The 21,976-nt window shown below is 42.4% G+C and overlaps 1 protein-coding gene and 1 pseudogene across 1 annotated transcript; one reads left to right on the forward strand and one right to left on the reverse strand.

Moving 5' to 3' along the window:
- Positions 1 to 1,084: 1,084 nt before the first annotated feature.
- On the reverse strand, positions 1,085 to 1,840 carry LOC124517430 (60S ribosomal protein L27a-like; annotated as a pseudogene).
- Positions 1,841 to 7,357: 5,517 nt separating this feature from the next.
- On the forward strand, positions 7,358 to 20,209 carry SNRPA1 (small nuclear ribonucleoprotein polypeptide A'). Its single transcript, XM_047086760.1, has 9 exons — positions 7,358 to 7,504; positions 9,428 to 9,575; positions 10,530 to 10,608; positions 15,569 to 15,615; positions 15,902 to 16,004; positions 16,656 to 16,735; positions 17,147 to 17,222; positions 17,799 to 17,892; positions 19,759 to 20,209. The coding sequence occupies exons 1-9, from the start codon at positions 7,423 to 7,425 to the stop codon at positions 19,815 to 19,817; spliced, it is 768 nt and encodes a 255-aa protein (XP_046942716.1). The 5' UTR covers positions 7,358 to 7,422; the 3' UTR covers positions 19,818 to 20,209.
- Positions 20,210 to 21,976: the final 1,767 nt, after the last annotated feature.

The following is a 21,976-nucleotide window of genomic DNA, read 5'->3' on the forward strand; positions in this document are numbered from 1 at the left end:
AAGATACACCTACGATAGAAAGGGGATGGGGATGGGGGCATAATTGAACTTTAAAGAAACCAAAAGGGCAACATGGTCTAAATATGGCCAGCACTAGAGCGCTCTTGAATTTGGGGAGACTACCATCCACTGCATTTGAATCACCATAATATGGCTGAAGAGAGCCTTAACCTTGAATGCTTAAGGTATGCTGGGGCCCCTGCGAGCAGGTGGGGGGTAGAGGTCCAGATCAGAGGACGGAAAGGGAAGGAGGTGGAGAAGTAAAGTAGAAAGAAAGAAGGTCATCTGAATAGGAACAAGCAGGGATAATGGGAAACCAAGGCCGTTCTCCAGCATCTTAAGGTTCTGCCTGTAGAGCTAGGAGGCATTGGGGTTCTGGCTGCTGTGGGAAAGAAGTCTGCCTCCTACCCCAGCCTTCTCTGCCGCTTTCCCTCCTTGAACCCAGGTCTTATCCTTTCTGACTGGTTGCCCAAGGCCTTTCCCAACACACCAGTCTCTGTGGCTTGTCTGTGCACAGAACAGTACCGCTAGGTGATACAGCACTGAGCACCTACCAGAACTCCAGGTCCTGGGGTTCAGTTCCCACCACCCAATGCTTCTCCTGCCCCGACACGCACACACTATGTACCAGCCACATTAGGCATGATCAGATACCTCCTAGGCTCCCTGCTGAGCACAGAGGAACCAAAGTGCTCAGAGCGGAGAACATTCTGTTGCCAAAAACAGTGGTTCTCAACCTGTTGATTTTTGTCTCCTAGGGAATACATGTCAATGTCTAGAGACATTTTTGGTTGTCACAATTGGAGGTATGTACTGACATGAGTAGAAGCCAGGGATACTGTTAAACATCTTATAGTGCACAGGTAGCTCCACGATAAAGAAGTATTTAGCCCCAAAATGTCAACAGTGCTGAGGTTAAGAAACCCTACCCAAAAGAAATGAAATAAAAAAAGATACTCTATTCTCAACTTCATAGGGATATCCTAAAATGAATAAAACCACCTACAGTTTATATCCCTGTTCATGTGCTGAAGCAAAGGAAACCCATACAACTTTCCTTTATTTATTTATTTTTTTAAAGCACTTAGTATTTAATGAACCTCCCTCCAAGTGGCTTCAAGCTACCAGGACAGGCTCCTCCCACACTCTGAATCTCCTCAGCTCTTCCACTGAAGAATTTGCCCTTCAGGTGACAAGCTGCTTTGGGAACTTTCCCTTTCCCAAAACTTTGTAGTTGTGCAATCGCACCACATCAACGACAGGAGCAGCTCCTGTTTGGTTTCTGGCAGTATTTTTTTAAATATTTATTTTTGAGAGAGAAAGATAAAGTGTGAGCAGGGTAGGGTCAAAGAGAGAGGGAGACACAGAATCTGAAGCAGGCTCCAGGCTCCGAGCTGTCAGCCCAGAGCCCCACGCAGGGCTGGAACCCACAAACTGTGATCATCGTGACCTGAGCCGAAGTCGGACACTAACCGACTGAGTCACCCAGGCGCCCCTTCTTTCTGCAGCATTTACCCGTGTCTGCTCACTGACTGAGGTCCAGTTTATCAAGGTTGACAGTTCAGCAGAGCTCTGGTTCCTCTTCACGTGGTAATGCCTCATACCAGCTTTTCCAAAGTAACCTGGCTGGTATTTGTTTGAAGTTGATTCGATGGTGATACATACCACCAGCATTACCCTGGCTTCCTGGGTGCTTCCGGTGCTTGCTGATGTGGCCGTGGCTGTGGCTTAAGTGGCCCTGAAGTTCCTGGGTCTTCCTCAGTCTGGATGGCATGTTGGCAGCCCAGATGAAAGAGCTTTCTTTCCCTTATCAAAGAAATCCCTTCTTTTAATCCAGAACTGAAGAGCCAAGTAAAACTGGCTCTCTGGTCTAAGGACTCCACCTGGTGGTCCTCTCTGGAATTAAGTGTTTGGGATTATTTTGTTTTAACTTCTCTATTTTGAGACAATCTCAAAGCAAAATTATAAGAAAGTTGCGAGTAAAGAACCAAGAAATGTTTTCCTGAACAATTTGAGAGTAAGTTACTGATATGATACCCTATTACCTCCAAAATACTTCAGAAAATACTTTATTTTCCTATAAACAAGGATCTTATACATAGCCATCAGGATCAGGAAGTTAACATTGATGTATTACTACCGTCTAATCCTCTGACTGGATTCAAATTTTGCAAATTGTCCCAATAATGAATGCTCTTGGCAAAAGGATCCTCTTTAGGTCACTCTTTCCATTTAGTCATCATGTCTCTATAATCTAGAACTTCTAGTCTTCTTCAATCTAGAACAATTCATCAGTTCCCTGACTTTCATGACCTTGAACCTTTCAAAGACTGCAGGCTAGTTATTTGTAGGCTGTCCCTCAGTTTGTGTTTATCTGAGGTTTCCTCACATTTCCATTCAGGTCATGCATCTTCAGTAGGAATCTCACAGAAGTGATGCCATGTTCTTCTAATTGCATTCTAGTAACTGAATCATGATTTTGATTTGTTCCATTATTGGTGATATTTACATGGATTGCTTGGTTAGGGGTCCCGCCCATACCTATGATGTGAGGCCTGCCAAAGGATGTCTGCTTTTACCACTGTCCAACAGTGTGCTGAAGATCTCAGCCAGTGAAAACAAGGCAAGAAATAAAGAACAAGTGTAAGAACTGGAAAGAAATAAAGCCATCATTATTGTCACATAGTGTGGTTACGTACATAGAAAATCCAAAAGAATGGTTCTAAACTATTAAAATATTACAACTAGTAAGTGAATTTAGCAAGACTGTCAGACACAATGCTAGTATTAATTGTATTTCAACTATAAATCAACTATATTTCAATGTACCAGAAACTAATGATTACAACATTGGATTTTGTTTTAGCAGAAGATACTATTTACAACAGCATCAAAAACTATCATATACTGGGGTACCTGGGTAGCTTAGATGCTTAGGCGTCTGACTCTTGGTTTCAGCTCAGGTCATGATCTCATGGTTCATGGGATCAAGCCCTGCATCAGGCTTCTGCACCGATAGCATGGAACCTGGTTGGAATTCTCTCTCCCTCACTATGCCTCTCCCCTGTTTGTGCTCTCCCTCTCCCAAAATAAATGAATAAACTTAAAAAAAAATTTTTTTAACTATCATATACCTAGAATAGATCTAGTAGAAGTGTAAGACCTCTACACCAAAAAATTATAAAACACTAAGAGAAATTTTTAAAAATTTTTTTAACGTTTATTTATTATTGAGAGACAGAGAGAGACAGAGCATGAGCATGGGAGGGGCAGAGAGAGGAGGAGACACAGAATCTGAAGGAGGCTCCAGGCTCTGAGCTGTTAGCACAGAGCCTGACGTGGGGCTCAAACTCACAAACCCAGCGAGATCATGACCTGAGCCAAAGTCAGACGCTCAACCAACTGAGCCACCCAGGCACCCCAACACTAAGAGAAATTAAATACAATCTAAATATATGTAGGGTTATACCATGTTCATGGATTGGAATGCCCAATATTGTAAATATATTAATTCTCCAAGCTTATCTATGGCGCCAATACAACATAAATCAAAGCATAATTTCTTTCTTAGATGCAAGATGTACCTAAAATTTATACCAAAATGCAAAGTGCAACAATAACCACGACAATCTTGGAAAAAAGTAACCCCTTTTTATTTTTTTAAATTTTTTTTTCAATGTTTTTATTTATTTTTGGGACAGAGAGAGACAGAGCATGAACGGGGGAGGGGCAGAGAGAGAGGGAGACACAGAATCAGAAACAGGCTCCAGGCTCTGAGCCATCAGCCCAGAGCCTGACGCGGGGCTCGAACTCATGGACCGCAAGATCGTGACCTGGCTGAAGTCGGACGCTTAACCGACTGCGCCACCCAGGCGCCCCTAAAAGTAACCCCTTTTTAAAGGCAAATATCAAGTTTTTAAGTGACAGTATGATATTATGCAAGAATAGTTGGTAGGCAACTAAACCCACACAACAGAATAGCCAGTCCACAAGACCTTCACATATTTGGACACTTAATTTATGAAAAAGCTGGCAGTGCAGAGCATTTACAATAAATGATTCTGGGTCAAATGAATCTCCATATGGGGAAAAATATATCTTGATCCCTCCCTCAGACCATACACAAAAATCTATTCTAGATGGATTACAAATCTAAATGTGAAAGGTGAAACAACAAAATTTCCATAAGGAAATATTCATGATTTGGGGGTGGAAAAATTACTTAAAAAGGACTCAAAAGAACATTTAACCACATAAGGGAAAAGTTCATAAATTACACTATATTAAAATTAAGAACTTCTGTTCATCAAAAGACACCATTAAGAGAGTGAAAGGCAAGCCACAGAGAAAGGGAACACATTCACTATACATGTATCTCACAAGAACTCATATCCAAAAAATATAAAAATCTACAAATCAGCAAAAAAGAACAGCCCAATAGAAAAATGTGCAAAACACTTACCAGACACTTCACAAAAGAAGTGATCCAAATGGACAATATATTTTTTAAAATATATTTAATATATTTCTTAAATACTAACTGTGTTAGTACTTAGGCAAATACAATTAAAACCACATTGCAATACCACTATTAGCCCACTAGAATGCCTAAAATTAAAAAGACAGACAATACCCAGTTAAGTATCCAACTCCAGCTCAGGTCATGATCTCACGGTTCATGAGTTTGAGCCCAGTGGGGCTTTATGCTGACAGCTCAGAGCCTGGAGCATGCTTCTGATTCTGTGTCTCCCTCTCTCTCTGCCCCTCCCCCACTCACATTCACACTCTCTCTCTCTCTCTCTCTCTCTCAAAAATAAATAAAATAAACATTAAAAAAGTATAAAAATAAACAAACATTAAAATAAATTATAAAAATAAAAAGACTGACAATACCAATAAGGAATGTAAACTGGTACAACCACTTTGCAAAACTAGTAGAACGTACTTAGGCTGAATGTAAGTTAACCCTATGACCCAGCAATTCCATTTCCATGTATATATTAGTATATGTGTTCAGTTAAAGATATGTATTATAATATTAATAGGTGCAGTACTTATAATAGCTCAAACTGGAAATCACCCAAAAGTTCATAAACAGCAGAATGGATAAATTATATTCACACAATGAAATGCTATGTAACAATGATTATAAATTAACTACATCTACACACAAATATAATGTTAAGCAAGATATACATAAGGTACAATTTCATTTGCATAAATACAAAATTAAGCAAAACCAATCTATGTAAGATGTGGTTACCATTGGGGCAAGTGTATGACTGAAAGGACAAGAAGGGAGGTTCTAGAATGTGGCAAAGTCCTGTTCTTGATCAGGATACCAGTTACTTGGGTGTGTTTGGTTTGCATTCTGTTCAAAAAGCTCAAAAAGAATCAATTCCAGGGGGACTGTAGAACTACATGTGAAAGGTAAAACAATGAAGCCTCTAGTAGACAACAAAGAAAAATATTTGAGGGTACATGCACACACAGCCCTCTAACCAGAAAAGAAAAGATGAATTGAATTACATAAAAATTAGAAACTTCTAGTCATCAAACAACACCATTAAGAATGGAAAGGCCAGTACGCAGAAAAACTTCCTGTCCTAGACCTACCTGACCACAGTGTAACTTTCCCCCTACAAGAAAAAGGACAAAAGGTAGTCAATGGATAGGGCTTCCTGAGCTAAGAAGTTTTTCCTCTGATGACTCCTCTTAAAATGGACCATTTGAAAGCTTGTTCCCATTGCAAAATGGGTGAGGAGGCCATTTTTGTAGTCTTTTGATCTGAATTGCAGCCCTGATTATGATTTGGTGATTTGGGGAATAGGATGTTACCCTAAACAGACCAAAATGGACTACAATTTGTATTTTGCAGCATAGGTGACATGTACAAGGATAGTATTTCTGGTCTCTGTGAATTCTTTTGTATTTAAGCAGTTTTAACAGTAACAACAACAACAGCAACAACAACAACAAACAACAACAACAACAACAAAGTGCAAAGGCAAGCTACAGAGTGTGCTCATATGCAGAGCATATAAAGAAATCCTGTAAGTCAGTAAGAAAAAGGCGACAATCCACTAGGAAAAAAAAAATTGGTCACTTCGCAAAAGATATCCGAATAGACAATATACGTGAAAAGGTCCTCAACTTCATTAGTTATTAGAGAAAAGCTAATCAAAACAACAGGGCAATACCACTACCCACCCACCAGAAGCCCCACAATTAAAACTACTGACAATGACAATGAGACTGAGGTTCGAAGCCATGGAAACCCTTACACACCGCTATAGAGTTATGTGTATTATTTCAGCCTCTTGGCTGAAACAGGCATTACCTATTGATGATATCATACTCTATGTCCCAGAAGTTCTACTCCTGGAGAAACTCAGGCACGTGAGCATTGGATCCATGTACAAGAAAATACATAACAGCATTATTCTGAATAGCTCCCAAAAGAAACAACCCTAGTGTCCACCAATAGCAGAATAGCTAAGTTATGGTATAAAATAAACAACGGAATTCTATACGGCAGCGAAAGTAAACAAACCATTGCTGTATGTAACCTGGATGGATTCCAGGCATAATACAAAGACAAAGAAACCAGGCACGGAAGTACACTGCATGATTCTATTTATATCAAAAGCCAGCCAAACTAATCTAGGGTGCTGGATTCGTGGTTGCCTTAGGGAAGGGAGGGAAGCTTTCAGAGAAGTGTTCTTCTGGACCCAGAGGCAGCAACGCGGGTGTGCTTACTCTGTGGCTATTCGTCTCGTTCCAGACTCCTGGTTTGCGCACTTTTCTGTATACATGCTTCCTGGTGAATACTTAAATGTCTGGAGATCAAAGGGCAAACCGCACACTGAACGGTGCGCGGATCCCGCGGTCGGACTTGCGCGGCGGTGAGACGGTCCCAGTGAAGTGGCCCTGCGAGTGACCTGGGCCTGGTTCTCGCGTGGTAGCCTCGGGGGCCAAAGCCCCGGACCAAGATGTAAACCTGAAGTCCTGGACCCCTCACTGGATCCCAGGGGTGCCCACCCTCCTGAGTGGAGTGAGGACACAGCGTCCCCTCCCACCTGAAGGTGCACCAATGCATGAGAAAGTTCCACTCGGGTGCTTTCACATTTGCTTAACTTGCGGACATAAACATCTGGAATCGGGGGCCTTCCTCTAGATACGCCCGAAGGAAGCACCCAGAACCTGAGTCACCTTCACCGGCGCCAGGACTTCCGAAAAGAACGAGATCTCGGGAGTGGCCCTTTCGATTGCTTCGGTCTGGGCGTCGAGCTGCGCGCGCACGGGCCGGCTGCGATTGGTGCTGCCTGGAGGCGGGGCGCGGGGGACGCTGGGAAATCTGGCGGGCCCGAGGCGGCGGGAAGCAGCCGGTGGGCCGCGGCACCGGCAGCGGGAGGCGGCAGGATGGTGAAACTGACGGCGGAGCTGATCGAGCAGGCGGCGCAGTACACTAACGCTGTGCGGGACCGCGAGCTGGACCTCCGGGGTGAGTCCGGGGAAGGGAGCGGGCCTCTCAGCACGCCGCCCGGTGGTTCGCGTCCCGCCGCGTGCGCGGAGGGCTGGAGCCTGGCCAGGAGGCCCGCATTGTGGGCGCCAAGCCCGGCTGCGCCAGCGCCTCCCGGCCCTGAGTCCTGCCTTTGCTGCCAAAAGACCATCCATCCCTAGGCCCTTCTTGAGGCTTCTGTTGGCCTCGCTCCTACTCACACACCCAGCTGATTGATTGATCGCTTCCTGATCCACACCCGTGGGCCTCAATTCGGCCTTGCTTGGCGTATTTCGCAGTCTGAACTGTTTGAGAGCTGGGAGAATGTTAATGATTGTAATTCTAGGGCTCAACGACCCGTTGGTTTTCAGTAAAGACGTTAGAGTGTTATTGTGGGATTATAGACAGGATACGTGTTATAATTATAAGTAATTTGCGAGGGAGGAAATGAAGTCTGAGAACAAAAGCGGTGGCTTCCCCCAAGTTTTCTTTCTTATTAGCTTCAGTCGTCTGATCCTGCCCCTTTATCACAACATTTTCAAGAGGAATGCACTACGAGTGCCGTGTGTAAGAGGTGGAAGCTCTGAACTACCCAGATTCATGTAGCGCTTCCAACCTTAGTAAGGCTTGTTAAAAAATTGGGGGTGCAGCTGTCTACTCGGCATTTCAAGGGAAAGACTTGAGGAAGGATGTGAAGAGCAGGTTCTTAGCGGTTGTAATAGAATACAATTTGCGCCTTAGATTTGGCTCCATAGGGGCAACACCATCTGAGGAGCAGCGCTACTGCAGGCTCTGCTTTCGACTTGGATTCCTGATTCACAAAACCCGGTGCTTTCATTTTGTTGAAATTAAGTTTCCCAGGGAAAAGTTCAATTCAAGAGTAACTGACCACTCCCACTCTCTCGGCTCAGAGTGAGCTCTGCCTTCTAAGTCTGAAGTGCATGGAGTGTTGAGGATACTTGTTTTGGTGCAGCACTTTGATGTAGCCCTAGCAGCTCTGAATTATGTACTTTAACCTTGGCTTGGATTCGTTTCTTCTGCCAGCACCTAGCACAATAGCCATGTCCATTTTAGACAAATCAGTGAGTATTTGAGTGAACTGTTCACAGGGTGATTTACCATTGTGCATAAACCATTGACCTTCAACTCCTGATTGGAGCTGGGGGGAGGTAGAACTGTCATGGTATCTCTAGGGTGTCCTGCTAAGTTCGATGAATCTGGCCTGTGGGAATGCAAAAGAGGTTAAGAACTGTTGTCCACAACGTATGAACAAGACTTGGACACTGACAGTAAGCAGCTCACAGTGTAAATTGTCATCATGCCATTTAACTATTTAAACAGTGTGAGGCACCTTGTAGATAGCCTTACAAATAAATGTTAGCTACCAATATTACTGTGAATAGGTGTATCTTTGTTATCATAGCCCTCGTCCTTATTGTCATCACTGTCTTCATGTCCGCTCCTAGACTGTAAGCTTTGCGGCAGCTGGGACATGCGACTCTTGTTCCTCAGGGTTTTTTTGTTTTTTTGTTTTTTTAACGTTTATTTATTTTTGAGACAGAGAGAGACAGAGCATGAATGGGGGAGGGGCAGAGAGAGAGGGAGACACAGAATCCGAAGCAGGCTCCAGGCTCTGAGCCATCAGCCCAGAGCCCGACACAGGGCTCGAACTCACGGACCGTGAGATTGTGACCTGAGCTGAAGTCCGACGCTTAACCGACTGAGCCACCCAGGCGCCCCTCTTGTTCCTCATTTTATGTGCCAATACCTTGCACATTTGAACAGTTGTTTGGCACAGCATAGGTACTGGGTAAACACTTTCTGAAAAAAAGGAAGCTTTGAGTCAAAGTACCATGAAGTACTGCTAATGTTTTCAGGTACCTTTTAATTATATTAATACTTGTGTATTTTCCCTCCATTTTGTAGGGTATAAAATTCCTGTCATTGAAAATCTAGGTGCTACCTTAGACCAGTTTGATGCTATTGATTTTTCTGACAATGAAATCAGGAAACTGGATGGTTTTCCTTTGTTGAGAAGACTGAAAACATTATTAGTGAACAACAATAGAATATGGTAAGTGTCTGCTGGTGGAAAGTAATTTTTTTTTTCTGCTAGAGTACACTGTTGCAGTGTTCCCTGAAGACGCTGTAGCACATACCAGTTGAGCTTCCGTATTTCTTCTAAAAATGAGAAACAAGCTGCATTTTTCCCATACAGATCCAGAGATTAACTTGGCATTGGTCTAGTTTTATTTGCATCTATTCAGAAATACTTATCTATTCATGGTAATAAATATTTAAGTTACAAGCATGCAGTTTTGTACATATTTTGGCTTCTAAAACAATAATTGTAATTATCAGAGGATTATATTTAAAAGATGCATAAAGTTCAAAATTATATTTTTGACTGTTTCTATCTCATATCCTCTGTCATTTGTTGTTGTTTTTTTTTTTTTTTACAACTGATTTGTAGAATATTACTTATTGACATTGAGGGGTTGTTTTGTTTTGTTTTTTACCCTCTTTCATCATCTCTGAGTAAATTTCATCAGAAAAGTTATTGAAGGTCTATAGACAATGTCTTTAAGAAGTACTAGGAAGTACTAGTGACTTGCTTTTTTACAATAGGCGTATTTCTTATGAGTTAACCGTTCCCTTATGGTGTAGCTGTTCGCCGTGTACCTGAGCTGTGAATGCAGAATTGTTTGTATTTCTGTGCTACCTGCACAAAAGTCATGAAGTAAGCTGAGCAGTTTCTTCTTCACTTAGCTTTCCCTGGACAGTGTGGTAATGGAAAGAGCCCCAGGCACCCCTTCAAGACACATGGGTTCTAGAATCATTCCACTTCCACCACTAACCCTGTGACAAGGTGTCCTCTTTGTGCCTCATTTTCCCTCTGTCAGATAAGGTGTTGGAAGAAAGATCTCTAAAGTTCTTCCATCTTTGGAGTCTGAAATCTTCTCAGCAGGGACTTTGATAAAATTGTTAGCTTTCTTTCACTCTTACGAAGTCTTTGTTTTCATTTTAGCCGTATAGGTGAGGGACTTGATCAGGCTCTACCCTGCCTGACAGAGCTCATTCTCACCAACAACAGTCTCGTGGAACTGGTAAGTTGAACAGGGGAAATGTATTTGGGGGAGGAATTAAAGGTGCTGCACACCTCTTAAAGAAAATTTGGAAAACCCAGAAAATTATCTTATCATCTTTTGTCTTAATTCAAGATCTGGGTGGGCCTCTTTCAGTTATGTATGTTGCAAATACCCTTTTCCACTCTGTAGCTCACCTTTGGACCTTCGTAGGGTGTCTTCATAGAGAGGTCCCTAATTTAAGTGTAGTCCAGTTTATCTGTCTTTTGTTGTTGTTGCTAGTGCGTTTGATGGTCTGTCAAGCTTCCCCTACCCCAGAGTCCCAGAAAAACTCACCTAAGTTGATTTCTAGAATTGTAGGGTCCAGTGTGGTAGCCATTAGCCACACCTGGCTACTCTGAATTGCTGTGTACTAGAACTAAAATACACATCAGATTTCAGAGACATAGTACAAAAAAAAATGTAGACTATCAGTTTTTTATATTGATACTGAAATAATATTTTGGATAATAGGTTAAATAATATTCTACTAAAATTAGTTTCACTTGTTTTTCTCTTCTCACTGGCTGCCACAAAACATTTAGTTACATATGTAACATGTTAACTTTTGTTGCACATTTACATTCTAGAAACTTATTTTACTCTTCATATTTGGCTCAGTGATCACTTGGAATTGGTTTTCCTGTGAGATAAGGGGCAAGGTTTCTCTATTTGGATGGGATTATTTAACAAAATTGAGCTCATGGCATACATTGTTTTATAACCTGAGTTTTTCGCTTAAACATTGGGTAAGTTTAAGTCCATATCATATAACTTGATTTTGTGCTTTTATGATCTTACCTCCCTTCCCTGTTTTCCTGATTGTTCCTTTCCTTGTGGACTCAGTCCTGAGCTTCCTACAGATTCTCAGAGTACTTGACTCCAGCAATAAGAAAGCGCTGATCTGAGACCGTGTCTTTTCTGAAAGATAGGAGGTATTCAACCCAAAATGCACATTCATAGGAAATGTTTGGCGTAATAGAGGCTGCTTGCATTTTTGTGTATATTGTACTTATATTTAAAGTTGTTTGTAAAGATGAAGGCTGAGTTTGTCCTGTCAGTTACTGAGCTTGGTGTATTAGGTGTGTTGTATAGGTGTGTTAAAATCTCATTCTGCCTAGAATTCTGTCAAGTTTAGTATTACGTATTTGGAAGTTATCGTCATGGATACATACAAATTTAAGGTTTTTTTTTTTTTTTACATTTATTTATTTTTGAGAGATAGAGACAGAGTACAAGTGGGGGAGGGGCAGAGAGAGAGGGAGACACAGAATCCGAAGCAGGCTCCAGGCTCTGAGCTGTCAGCACAGAGCCCAACGCGGGGCTCGAACTCACGAACTGTGAGATCATGACCTGAGCTGAAGTTGGACACTTAACCAACTGAGCCACCCAGGCGCCCCCAAATTTTAAATTGTTAATACCATCCAGGTGAACTAATCTTTTTATTATTCTGTTGTGCCCCTCTTTATCTCTATTAGTGCTGTTTTACCTTGTCTGTTTTATCTGCTATATTACGCCAAAACAAGCTTTGTTTTATTTAGTGTTTGTATGATAAATTTTTGTCCGTGCAGAATCTACTTTGAACTTTTCTGTGCCTTGTATTTTAGGTTTATATCTTAAAAACAGCATATGTGGTAGGATTTTTTTTTTAATCCAATGTGAAGTCTGTATTTTAAATGAAGTATTTGGTCTATTTACATAATGTAATTACTGGTGTATTGGAGTTTGTCTTCTCTCTTTTCTGGAGGTTACTATTTGACAGCCCATTCTGCATTTCTTTTTTTTTTTTTTTTTCCTCCATTGTGTTCATTCTCTTTCTCTGTCATTCTTTGCCTACTAATAGTGTAGGAATTAGTTATTCCTGGTGTTTTTGTTTTTTTTTTTTTTTTTTTTTTTTGAGAGAGAGAGAGAGAGAGACAGAGTGAGATCAGGGGAGGGAGGCAGAGGGAGAGAGAGATAAGCAGGCTTCATGCTCAGTGTGGATCGATCAGTGTAGCTCGATCTCATGACCCTGAGATCACGATCTGAGCCAAAATCCAGAGTGGGACGCTTAACCGATCGAGCCACCCAGGTGCCCCTACTTATTCCTATCTTAGCAATGTGGGAATTAAAAATACACATTCATTGGGGCTCCTGGGTAGCTCCTTCAGTTAAGTGTCTGGCTTCAGCTCACGACGTGATCTCACAGTTCATGAGTTTGAGCCCCTCAAGTTTGAGCCCCACGTTGGGCTGTGTGCTGACACCACAGAGCCTGGAGCCTGCTGCAGATTCTGTGTCTCTCTCTGCCCCCACCCTGCTCTCGCATGCATGTGTGCGCACTCTCCCTCAAAACATTTAAAAAACATTAAATAAACATTAAAAAAAATTTTTAAATATTACAAATAAAAAAATACACATTCATTAAGTTTCAGTACCCTTAGCTTCTTAAACAGTACAATGATGTTAAACATTTCAAACCCTTCAACATGTTATTTAGTTATTCTGTCTTTAAAAAACCCACTAAGACATCATCATTATGTTTTATGTAGTCTGTGTGAGTGTAACGAAAGTTGCCATTCTTTGTTCCTTTTTGGGTTTTTTTTTTAGCTTTATTGAGGTGTGACTGAGAGATAAAAGTTGTATGTATTTAAGGTGTGCATTGTGATTTTTGAGAAATGTATACATTGTGATTACCGTTATCTAACATATCCATTACCTCACATATTTACTTGTTGTTTGTGTGTTGAGAATACTTGAGATCTATTCTCAGCAAAAAAAATTTTTTTTTTTTCTTAAATTATTGAGAGAGAGAGAGAGTGAGTGAAAGAGAGAGGACAAGGTGGGTGGGGAGAGGCAGAAAGAGAGGGAGACACAGAATTTGAAGCAGGTCCAGGCTCTGAGCTGTCAGCACACAGCCCGATGTGGGGCTCGAACCTGCAGACCTTGAGATCATCACCTGAGCCTAAGTCACACACTTAACTGACTGAGCCAGTTAAGTGCCCCTCTCAGCAAATTTCAAGTATACAGTAGTACATTATTATTAACTATAATCACCCTGTTGTACATTAGGTGTCCAGACTTACTCATCTTACAACTGAAAGTTGGTACTCTTTGATCAAATAGCTCATCCCCCCCACCCCACCCCCACCCCCACCCCACCCTCCACTTCAGCCTCTGGTAACTACCATTCAACTGTCTGTTGCTGAGAGGGGGTCTTTTTTTTTTTTTTTAATTCCACATCTAAGTGGGATCATGCCATGTTTGCCTGCTTTTGTTCCTTTTTAGATCATCCTGTATATTTTAGTGGTGACATGCCAGTAGCAAGCTTAGAGCTCCCTCTTCCAGTGTTTGTGAAGTGTTTTTTAAATGGCAGCTTATTTTCTGAACTCCTGGCTTTGTTCCCCTCTTGCTTTTTTGTGTCTACTTTTTTCTCATTGTCCTTCTTGCCCCCCTCCCGCTCAATTTCAGTCTGATCCTAGCAGTTTCTCCCCTTTGTAGGCCTTTGTCCTGGAAGGGACACCATTTCTGGTTAGTATTAAGAGTGAGGGCCCAAATTGCCTGGTCCCATCAGGCCTCATCACAGACTTAACTGGACTCATTATTGGGATGTATGTATCTGTTGGCTGCTGTTCTCAGACCGACTAAACTGTCGGTCGTTTTGGAGTACTCGGGCTTGTTGGATGCCTCTGCCTTCCCTCTGCTTCATCCTGCACAGATGTTGCCCCCTTATAAGCCTTGCAGCTCTCCCAGTAGTCCGTCTCTGCCCATTCCTGATTTAGAGTTCTTGCCAGAATGCCTTTTCATCTGGTTTAGTTGTAGTGGTTAACCATAGACTTTGGTTTTGCTGTCCTGTTTTATGAGATGATTTGGGAAGATTAAATACCAAAAAAGTGCCTTTTTCCCATAATTGGGTCCTTTTTTTGTTTTTGTTTTTTAACCAAACTCCTTGTCCTTGAATAATTATCTGAAGCGATTTGAGGGAGCCTTGAGTAAAGGTGTCTCCCCATGGGGCGCCTGGGTGGCTCAGTCGGTTAAGTGTCCAACTCTTGCTCTCAGCTCAGGTCATGATCTCATGGTTTGTGAGATCGAGCCCCAATTCTCTTCCTCTCCGTGCCCCTCCCCTGCTCTCTCTCCCCCTCTCTCTCAAACAAACATTTAAAAAAATAAAGGTGCCTCCTCTCAACCATGAGATGTCTGTGTCACCACCAGGCATGTACAGTTACTAGTGGGAAAAACCACCTTCCACCAAAATCCAGCTGGAGATAACCTGTGTGAATGACTTGTTCCAAAGTTACATCAACTTGGACATTTCTTTCTTTTCTAAATCATTGCTTTAAATTCTAGCCCTTTTGAGGTTGCTACAAGAAATCAATTTGGGGGGGGGTCTATTCTATTGAGACACAAGTTTATATGGATGTGGCTAAAATTTTCAGTTTAAGAAGCTCAAATTTACTCACCAGTTTGTCAGAATTTTTATTAAGCTTCTGTGGTGCGCTAATATTGTGCTAGATGCTAGCAGTAAAAAAAGAGTCCTTGCTCCAAAGACATCTGCCATTTCAGAGTATCACAGTAGCCTATGGTGGGGGGCGGGGGGGGGGTTCGGGGGGGGAACACCTGGGGCTTAGTCAGTTGAGTGTCTGATTCTTGATTTTGGTTCAGGTCATGATGCTAGGGTCACAGGATTGAGCTGAGCATGGAGCCTGCTTGGGATCCATATTCTCTCCCTCTCTCCCCCTCTCCCCCTCCCTTCTTCCCTCCCTCTCTTTCTCTTCCTCCCTCCCTCTGTCTCTCTTTTTCTCTCTTCCTCCTTCTCCCTCCCTCCCTTTCCCTCCCCCACCTTCCCTCCCCCTCTCCCCCCCCCCACCCGCCACTCTCCCCTGCTCACGTGCGTGCTCTCTCTCTCAAAAAAAAAAAAAAAAGCCTGTGGTATTCATGTTCTTATCCATGGCCATTTATTTTACAGGGTGATCTGGACCCTTTGGCATCTCTCAAATCACTGACTTACCTAAGGTATGGAAATGATCTGTGGTGGTGACAGGGAAGTCCTTTACAATGACACCATTATCAGCCTTGATCTTAAAGTAATCAGTTAGTAAGAAGCACCTTTTAAAAACAAATACTGAAAATAAGTCCAGTGCTCTATTAAAACTTCCCGAACGTTAACTGAATAACATTGAACTGTGAAAAAAAAGGTCAACTTTTCCTTAGTTTATGGACTCGTTTGATTTTATTAAAATGGACCTCTTGAAATGCTACGCTATGAACAAGACTGGCATTGCTATTCCTTTTCTTGCAGTATCCTAAGAAATCCTGTAACAAATAAGAAGCATTACAGACTGTATGTAATTTATAAAGTTCCACAAGTCAGAGTACTGGATTTCCAGAAGGTGAAACTGAAAGTAAGTATTTTCTGTTGGTTGTAAGTCATTATACGTTCATGTTTTATTTTATACTTTTGCTGTTGATTTTTTTTTTAATTGCCAAATGTGTTTTACTATTGGTTTGTCATAAAAATGTGGGAAACAAAATGTTAAGTCAGATTTTTTTTTCGTAGCAGAGTTTACAGTAGGACTTTGAGTTAAAGCTGTCTTGTGCAGTAGTGTTGGTCATTCAGAGGTCGTAGCACAGTATCAGCCGCGGTGAGCACTGTCAGCAAGACTGTGCTTAAGATATGTTCCCCCTTGGGGAGCTTAATAGAATCCATTTTTCAGCAGCTTTAATTGTTAGAATGATTTTCCCTTTACAGGGAGTGGGTTTTCCCTTGTTTTTTGTTTCTGTTTTTGTTTTTTGTTGTTTTTTTTTCTTTCCTTTTTAAACCTTCCTAGTTCCTCCAGAGCCCCTCCCTGAAACTAGGAGGGGGAACTTTCTTCAGGGAACTTCACCAGACAAAGCAAGGCCATTGTGTCTCCTTTTAATTTGAAATTGACTTTTTGGTATTTTTACCAGCCCCGAGTATTTCAGAAGAGTTTTCTTCCGTGTTTTCTGAGGAATGCATCTAAATGCATGTGGTATTCCTATTTCCATTAACTCTGTGTGTGGTGTTGCTGTAGGAGCGTCAGGAAGCAGAGAAAATGTTCAAGGGCAAACGGGGTGCACAACTTGCAAAGGATATTGCCAGGAGAAGCAAAACGTAAGATACGGATATCCAACTTCACTCCACTTCACCTTCAGAAACACTATCTGTCTGGCTTTTTGCCTCCTACAGAACTAAACAAAACACCTGTGACTGACTAATACAGTATTGAATTTGTGTGATGATAGCCCATGACCTTCAATGGTCCACACATCACATGAGATTTCTACCAGGTTAGCAAATACTTCCGGTGTTCAGTCTTAATGCAACACTGTATATATGCTGCTTTCTCTAGAGGAAGATGAACTGGGTGGTGTTTCTGAAGGAGAGAGTTTCTTGTATCAGTTTGTTAACAAAGATAAGATACTACACTGGTTGAATTACTTTCAAAAGCCTTTTTGAAAGTAAAAGAGAAGCAATTTCCATTGGTCTGGATTTAACAGTTACGTTCTTCCCTCCCCTCCCAAGTTTCAATCCAGGTGCCGGTTTGCCGACTGACAAAAAGAAAGGTGGGCCGTCTCCAGGGGATGTAGAAGCCATCAAGGTAAAAATGTGTTAGAAGAGTTGCCATGGGTTTAGGACACAAAATATGTAATAGACCAAGTTCTAAACATTGCAGTTTCCACCCTCCACCCCCCACACTTAGATTCCTGCTCCATTTCTGTGTTAGGTGGGAACTAGCTTAAAGTGATTATTCAACCACCTTTGATGTGAATCGCTTCTATGAGCCAGTCAGCACAGAGACAGCTCTAGTCTTTTCCATTTTCCCAGGGTATTTGAACGGTCAGTCACTGAAGTATGCTGTCTCGGTTGTTTGCCTTAATTTTTACTTTCAGAGATTTGCTGTCTGAAAGATCTGCTTGATGATCAGCGGGAAATCCTAGTTTCCTAATAGTGCTTCCTAAATTATCCAGTAACATAATTCCACATAGGTGCTTTAATTAGCTAAAATTTTAGGACATGTGCAGTAATCATTTGCTCATTGTGACAATAAAATTCTCCCAGTAGAGCTGTTGAATGTTCCACCTCAAAAAGTTGCTATGGACTTCTGTAAGGTTTTCTGGGTGATTGATACTTAGATGCAATTAATTGTCCTTCTCTGTTGTTTTCTGTCCTCCAGAATGCTATAGCAAATGCGTCAACTCTGGCTGAAGTAGAGCGGCTGAAGGGCTTGCTGCAGTCTGGTCAGATACCTGGCAGGGAACGCAGATCAGGTCAGGACATGTGGTCTGTCTGTGTACTTCCAGATTGATCTTTTACTTGTGGATTCCTAAACAGTTGAGGTGCTATGACCCAAGGATGTTAGAATAGTGCCTCATTACCGTCTAATGCACACAAAATCCCTTTTTTCATATGCTCTTGGAAGATAAGTTACTTGATATAAAATGTTATGGCATAGGACTCTGAGGGGTCTTTTTTTTTTTTTTTTTAATGTTTATTACTGAGAGGGAGGGAGGGTGAGGGGGTAAGGGGCAGAGAGAGAGGGAGACACAGAATCTGAAGCACGTTCCAGGCTCTGAGCTGTCAGCACAGAGCCCGACACAGGGCTCGAACTCACAGACTGTGAGGTCATGACCTGAGCTGAAGTCGGATGCTTAACCTACTGAGCCACCCAGGTGCCCCAACGGATACGCTTTTTTAATGAGTTACTACTTTTTTAAAATACTCAGCTTTAATTTCTAATACAGTGTTGATTATTCTAATATAGTATCAATAAATGTACGTAAACAAAAGCTCTTTGGGTCCCAAAACTAACGTGTCTGAGAATTACTGAACTAAACAAAGGCCAGAGTGGCATTCTAGGGGCAAAGCGGTGAGTGAGGGACTGTGCAGGCAAAGCACCTGTGGTGAAAAGGAGCCTTGCACACTAGAACTGAAAGAGGCCAATGGCAGTGGAGTTCAAGGCACAGGGAGAAGGGTGAGCCAACAGAGAAAGCATGTCTGGGCCACGCAAGGCGCTGCAGACTGTGATGGATGAGGTCTTTGTCCTTAGCATTAGAAGGGTATTAAAGGCCTCCAAGGCTCAGTACTGACAGGGGAAGAGGCAATATCACAATTGCTTATTGTGACTATAATATGACAGACTTACTGAATTAATCTGTTTCCCCTCAAAACGTTTTCTTTGAGCCTTAGGATCTCTTGGGATTTTCAGAGCAATCTGAAAGATTACTGGGGAGAGGAAGGTAGAAATTGTTCAGGGCACTCCATAGATTGCAGTGGGCCTAGGCTTCTGAGTATGCTAAAACTGGACTGACATTCTTATCTTGGTAGTTTTGCATCTAGAAATGTGATGTTGAGTCTACTGTAAAAACAATAGGCTTAACCAAGAGTAATCTTCCCAAACACTGATAGTTAAAACGTTTCCTTTTTCAGAATACAGTGACCAAAGTATCTCATAAATTAATGAGTAAACATAACAGACTTGGTTTTTGCCGTATTTTCCCTCATTTAGAGACAATAAAGTCATTGAGTAGTCCTATTCTCTGGCATGTGGTACACATTCAAATGTTTGTTTGTTTTTAATGTTTATTTTTTGAGAGGTGGGGGAGGGGTAGAGAGAGAGGAAGACGAGGAAGACACAGAATCCAAAGCAGGCTCTAGGCTCTGAGCTGTCAGCACAGAGCCCAACAAGGGGCTCGAACTCATGAACCATGAGATCATGACGTGGCCAAAGTCGGACATTTAATCAACTGAGCCACCCAGGTGCTCTTCAAATGTTTTTTGAATATTCCCATTTTCTTTCCCTGTGGTAGTTGTAAGAATAAAACAACGTATAAGCTTTTTACCTTCACAAAAAAATGAATGAATGAACAGCTCAACCAAAGAAGGTTAGAATGCCAGGCAATGAGTTTGACTTTTTGTAAAACACCTTTGTGATCCTTTCCCCCTAGGAATTGACCATCCCTTCCCGTAGCTGCCAAAGATAGTCTCTGGACTGTAAGCTCCTTGAGGGCAGGGGCTGCTGGGATTTGTAGCTAGTCTAGGGAGTAGTGTGCAATAGCTTCACAGACTGGCCACTCGTGTACTGAGCAAACATGCTGTAAAATCAGTATGACATGTGGCTTTGTGTTTTTCTTTAGGCCCCACTGATGACGGTGAAGAGGAGATGGAAGAAGACACGGTCACAAATGGGTCCTGAGCAAGATGGCCTGAGTATCTGCAGGACGTATAACATGCCCACTGGGACAAGTCCTGCGTTTTGAACTTGGAATAATAGCCTTGTTTGTGTCAGCAAAGTGGAGTTCATAAGCATTGTTGAAATGCTTAAGACTGCTGCTGGTAATTTTGTAACATCATACATTTTGAAATCTAAATGCCGGTTTTCTACAAATAGTAAAAATACAAAGACATTCGCTGTGCTACCAAGTTGTCTGTCATGGGGCGGTGTGTGCAGTGAGGTATCTGGACATGTTTCAGTTGGAAATGCCAGAGGGCATTGTTTCTAGGTAGGCTTCCCAGGCCTCTTTAAATATTTAGATTTTTAAATTGTTAATAAAACTGAAGATTATCTGTGTGCTGCCAGTGGTTTCAGTAAGACTCTGCGATCTCTGGTGCATTTTTTTCCACGCAAAGAACAGCTTCATTAAAGACAGCCAGGCTTTAATTACTGATTTGAAAAATTACAGGGGAATTGCAACTTCTGCTTGTTGGAATGTGAACAGCACATTCGAGCATTCAAGACATGGTTGTGGGGGGGGGGTGTCCCAGCCCAGTGAGCAGGCTATGACAGTTTCCTCATACCTCTGGATGCTGCAGTACATGTATCCCACCCAGCTCTGGCCAGTTAGGCCGGTCTAAAAAACATGATGGAGGTGAGTACCTCACCATCCATCTTTTCATCTGCTCGTGTTTGGTTGGCTTTGGGTCGGGTTTTTTTTAAGCTCCTTGGGAGATTTTCTAAATGTGAGAAACACTCGCTCTAAGTAGGCCTCTGAACAGTTGTGGGTGATTCCTGGTTGCTGGTTTGCTGTACTTGTAAAGTGTGTACAAGGTGCATGAGATATTGAAGGAACGCAACCTTCAAGGAGCTGACAGTCTAGCTGGGAACATGGAACTGTGGGTAGCAGTGGGGCTAAACCTCAGTGCAGTAGCAACTGCTAGAAATGAGTAGGGTAGAGCTGTCAGAAAGGAGGTGGAACTTGGCTATCAGGAGAATCTGGTCTTTAGTTTTCTTCAGTGTGGCCCTAAACCGGTGCTTTCCCACTCCAGTGCGCTGAACTTCCTGGACATCTTGTTAAAATGCAAGATCTGGTGGGGTGGGAGGCTGTGCTTTAAGTAGGTTCCCAGGTGCTGGCCTTCAGAGGACAACACTCCACACAGAATTTCCAGCCTCCCTCTCACCACTTCCTTAACTTCTACCTGACCCCTTTCAGCCCCTTCCAGAGCAGTCCCCTCTAATCATGTACTGATGGCCCACACCATAGGGGGTTGCTCTGTTCTGGTTTTATCCTCACCTTGACAGATTTGGAGATTCATGTTTTTTAATGAGTTCCTGGGGCATTCAGGCACCAAGGAAATAACCCAAATATACAATAGGTGGATTTATAAACTAAAAGTTGCTCATTTAATTTGAGAGGAAGGTGACAGCAATTCATGCTCTCCTCTTCCCCTCACCAAGGTGTCCTTTGGGATTAGAACATTGCTAAATGTCCACAGGATCAGAACAGGACTTGGAGGGGGTGGGGGTCTTAAGATCTTCCTGCAACATCTTTCATGACATATGCCAGTGACGCTGCCTTTTCTACTTCTGCAGAGCCTTTCTGTTAATGCACATTTACTTGACACTTGTGCTTCTGATGAGACAACTAAAATGAGTCCATTTTTCTTCTCCATACTTAACATCCAGGGAAGCTATTGCCAGGAGGCTCCCTGCTCCCATCATTTATAAGCCACCTACTAAGGAGCCTCTGGTCACTAACCTCGGTAATAAATTGGTTGCAGTTCACTTTTCTCCCACCACGTGCCCTACCTCTACATAGCCTACTTTGGGTGCTGGCTTTGACTGCGGGCAGTACTTAGCAGTAATACCTGGACTTTGGTGCCATTGCTAAGTGGATCTGAACTCGACAGGACTACTCTGGCACCAAACAGATTAATGACTCCCGGGTAATGACTGGAGGGCCGCTAAGCAAAAAACAAAAGGATTTGGCAAAAACTTGACCAGAGGAAAGTGAGGGCTCCTTTGCTCAGGGCTCCACCAACATCTGTGTGTCTCAGGACCAGAAAAATTGGGTTTGCCTCAACCCAGTTTTTCCCAGAAGTCCAGTGTTTTCCATGTGCAATTTTGTGGAACATGAG

The sequence above is a fragment of the Lynx rufus genome, unplaced genomic scaffold (genome assembly GCF_022079265.1).
Source record: "Lynx rufus isolate CCGP_SWC_20201006 ecotype Redwood Valley unplaced genomic scaffold, mLynRuf1.p SCAF_21, whole genome shotgun sequence".
NCBI lineage: Eukaryota > Metazoa > Chordata > Mammalia > Carnivora > Felidae > Lynx > Lynx rufus.

Excerpts from the sequence above, each read along its gene's own strand:
- SNRPA1 (XM_047086760.1), top strand. The coding sequence starts at position 7,423 with ATGGTGAAACTGACGGCGGAGCTGATCGAGCAGGCGGCGCAGTACACT. Across the intron at positions 7,505-9,427 it reads CCGCGAGCTGGACCTCCGGG|GGTATAAAATTCCTGTCATT; the intron begins GTGAGTCCGGGG and ends TCCATTTTGTAG. Across the intron at positions 17,223-17,798 it reads GGGATGTAGAAGCCATCAAG|AATGCTATAGCAAATGCGTC; the intron begins GTAAAAATGTGT and ends TCTGTCCTCCAG.